We start from the raw sequence: 3,868 nt of genomic DNA, 5'->3' as shown, positions 1-3,868 counted from the left end.
GTGGTAAAATTTACCATCTTAACCATTTTTAAGTATACAGTTCAGTGGTATTAAATACATTCACATGACAGGTATTGTGCAACCATCGCCACCATCCATCTTCATAACTCTTCTCATCTTCTAAAACTGAAATTCTGTATCCATTAAATGCTAACTCCCCATTCCCCTCCCCAGTCCCTGGCAACCACCATGATACTTTCTGTCTTTATGGCTTTGACTACTCTAAGTACTTCCTATAAAGGAAATCATACAGTATTTGTCCTTTTGTCACTGGCTTATTTCGTGTCTTAATGAAATAACGTCCTTAAGTTTCATCCACGTTGTAGCATGTGTCAGAATTTCCTTCCTTTTTAAGGCTGAATAATATTCTACTGTATGGATGGACCACATTTTGCCTATCCATTCATCTGTTGATGGACACTTGGGTTGCTTCCACCTTTTGGCTACTGTGAATGATGCTGCTACGAACATGGGTGTACAAATATATCTTTGAGACCATGCTTTCAAGTCTGTTGGGTATATATCCAGAAGTGGAATTGCTGGATCATGTGGTAATCCTATTTTTAATTTTTTTTGAGGAACCATCATACTGTTTTCCACGATGGCTATACCATTCTTTACATTCCCACAAACAGTTCATAAAGTTTCCAGTTTCTCCACATCTTGGCCAACCCTTGCTATTTTCTGTTGTTTTGATAGTAGCCATCCAAAGAGGTGTGAGGAGGTATCTCATTGTGGTTTTGATTTATATTTCCCTAATTATTAGTGACACTGAACATCTTTTCATGTGCTTTTTGGCCATTTTTATAGCTTCTTTGGAGAAATGTCTACTCAGGTCTTTTGCTCATTCTTGAATTGGGTTGTTTGGTTTTTGTTGTTGTTGAGTTTTAAGAGATTTCTATGTATTCTGGATATTAATCCCTATGTAATCTGGGTATTATATCAGATATGTAATTTGCAAATATTTTCTCCCATTCTGTGGGTTGCCTTTTTACTCTGTAGATAGTTTCTTTTGATGCACAAAATTAAAAAACTTTCATAAGGTTCAATTTGTCTATTTTTTCTTCCTTTTCTCTTTTTAGGCCACGCTGCGCGGCTTGCAGGATCTTAGTTCCCTGACCAGGGATTGAACCCAGGTCCACAGCAGTGAAAGCGCCAAGTCCTAACCACTGGACCGCCAGGGAATAATTCCCTGTCTATTTTTTCTTTTACCTGTAGGCACAATATTATTTTTAAAATGAAGCTATCAGTGAATGAATGGACAGTTAGATGGATGAGTGAGTGGGTGGGAGATGGACAGAGGATTGTACAATCGGGTGGGGGATGGACGGGTGTTTGAAGGAGTGGATGGATGGATAAATAGATGGTGGATGGGTGGATCAATGGATAAATGGATGGAATGTGAGTTGGTTAGGTAGGTGGGTAGAGGGACGGAGAGATGAGTGAGTGGGTGGGCGAATAGAAGACCTTATGAAAATATAGGTAGGGTGGCTGGGCAGGTGCAAAATTCTGGCCACAGATGGAGGACATCTTGGTGCACAACCTTGGCTCTTTTCAGATGAGTAGTAGCTTATCTTCTGACCCCACCTTGGCTCAGTTTAACTCCATGGGCACACACTCTCTTTTTCTAGGTTAAGCTTTCCTCCTATGTCTCTCTGGTTCTCCAAGAATCTTACCCTGGAGCTCAGATTGAACTGAGCCCTTGGCTGGTCTGCTGACCTTCTCAGTGGTAAGAACTCCTGGAAAAGAGCCTGCATCCTCCTGAGGATATGGTACCCAAGCACCTCTCCATGACGACTGTGGTCTGCTTTTAAGCCTTATCCCAGTCAACCAACCTCTCTCTGCAGCCTCACCCACTTCTCCATCAGGCACTAAAGCATCCCACCAGGTCCTCACTCTCCCTGCTACACCTCTTTCTGCTTCCACCCTGGTCTCCAGCCCAATTCCCACTCCACCCGCGCCCCTTCCCCTGGGGATGGCGGAGACACAGGATAAATTAGAGGAAGGAGTCACCCAGGTCAGCCTCCTACCTCCAGTCCAAGAACTTTTTTCTCCTCCCCAGGGTCCCCAGGCAGCCATGGATGTGGGTCTCTTGGTCCCGCCAGATGTACCCCAGGGTTGCGGCAAAACCCTGAGGCGACCGTGGGGCCGGCGTACGGCCGTGCGTCGGCAGCGGGAGTTCATGCCAGAAGAGAAGAAGGATACGGTTTACTGGGAGAAGCGGAGGAAGAACAACGAAGCGGCCAAGAGATCCCGGGAGAAGCGACGTCTCAATGACGCGGCCCTAGAGGGCAGGCTGGACGCATTGCTCGAGGAGAACGCTCTGCTCAGGACTGAGCTACGGGCTCTCAAACATCGCTTTGGCCTCCTGCCCCCCACTGGTGGTACCTGGACCCTGCCCACTCTGCTATGGGAGTCGCCCTGGGCTGGAGACCCCCACCCTAGGGCTGAACAGCTCCCCTCTCTTCCCGCTTCCCATGGCTGCCTCTTGAGACCGTGTTCCTTGGACGCTGGGGTTCCAGGATGCTGGGGCTGCCTGGTGGCTGCCAGCTGGACTGGCCTGGCCACTTCCCCCAGGTCCCTCCAGGACCCTGAACCCCCTACCCCCAAGAGAATGGACATGGCCTTGCAGAGTTCCCTTCCAGCTGCCTTCTTCAGCTGTCACCCCCTGGATAGACATGAGGGGCCCAGACCCGAGCTCAGGCCCTGCTGGAGGCTGTGGTCACCCATACCCCCTGGTTGCCGGGCCTCAGGGTGCTCAGATGTGTTGCTGACGCCCAGTGTTGATCCCGTGGGGTTGCCTCCTGGGGTGGCCTTCCCGGTCCCTGGGAAGGATCCAGAGGGTCTGGCTCAGCCCTCCCTGCCCCACAAATTGCGTATCAAGCCCCAAGCCTCAGGCAGAGTACCTTGGGGCTAGGGGGGTGGCTGGGCCCCCATCTGAAAGCTTCTCCTGGGCAAGGCCAGGCCTGCCAGGGTGCAGTGGGGGCTGATCGTGGGTTTGTCTGGGGGTATGAGTGGCTTGGCCTTGACCCAGCTCCCAAGACTGGGAAAGGCCTGTGGGAGGCCGTGGGTGCCCTGGCTGGGGGGAGGGTCCACTTCTTAGTGTCCAGACCAGACCTTTAAGAGGAGAGGCTGGGGTACCTTGGATCATACCATGGCTCCTATCCTGCCTAAAATATTTGTTTTGGGTAGTCATTTTTTCTTCCTTCTTCCATTCATCCATTCATCCACCCACTCATCCATCCATCCACCCACCCATCTACTCATTTGTCCATCCATCCATCTATCCACCCATCCATCCTTCCATCAGGCCATCCATCCATCCATCCATCCATCCATCCTTCCTTCCATCCATCCATCCATCCATCCACCCACCCACCCATCCTCCATCCATCCTTCCATCTATCCACCCATCCATCCTTCCATCAGTCCATTTATCCATCTACCCATCCACCCACCCATCCATCCTCCATCCATCCTTCCATCTGTCCATCTATCCATCCATCCATCCTTCCTTCCATCTATCTATTCAGCCATCTAACCACTCAGCCATCTAACCACATCAACTCACCCAACCATTCTCCCTTCCTTCCTCCCTCCCTTCCTTCGTTCTTTCATTCGTTCGTTCGTTCATTCATTTGTTCCTTCCTTCCCTCAATCTATCGATCCATCCTCCCAACCACTTTGCTATGAATCTACACACCTATCCATTCATCCATTTATCTATCTACACATATGTCTATCCATTTGTCGATTCTTTTATTCATTTAATCACTCATTCACGTGCTCATTTGGTTATTCATTCATTCATTCTCTCACTCATTTATTTACAATTCATAGTGCCCAACTTAGTAACAAGCGTGAGGAC

The 3,868-nt window shown here is 49.0% G+C and overlaps 1 protein-coding gene across 1 annotated transcript; it reads left to right on the top strand.

Annotated features, from left to right (window-relative positions):
• The first annotated feature begins 2,105 nt into the window (after nucleotides 1-2,105).
• On the top strand, nucleotides 2,106-2,917 carry NFILZ (NFIL3 like basic leucine zipper). The gene has a single exon (XM_033855173.1). It carries the CDS (start codon nucleotides 2,183-2,185, stop codon nucleotides 2,915-2,917), a length of 735 nt encoding a protein of 244 aa, XP_033711064.1. The 5' UTR covers nucleotides 2,106-2,182.
• The last annotated feature ends 951 nt before the right edge of the window (nucleotides 2,918-3,868 follow it).

The sequence above is a fragment of the Tursiops truncatus genome, chromosome 3 (assembly GCF_011762595.2).
Source record: "Tursiops truncatus isolate mTurTru1 chromosome 3, mTurTru1.mat.Y, whole genome shotgun sequence".
NCBI classification, from domain to species: domain Eukaryota; kingdom Metazoa; phylum Chordata; class Mammalia; order Artiodactyla; family Delphinidae; genus Tursiops; species Tursiops truncatus.
This window is presented reverse-complemented; position numbering and strand designations above follow the sequence as displayed.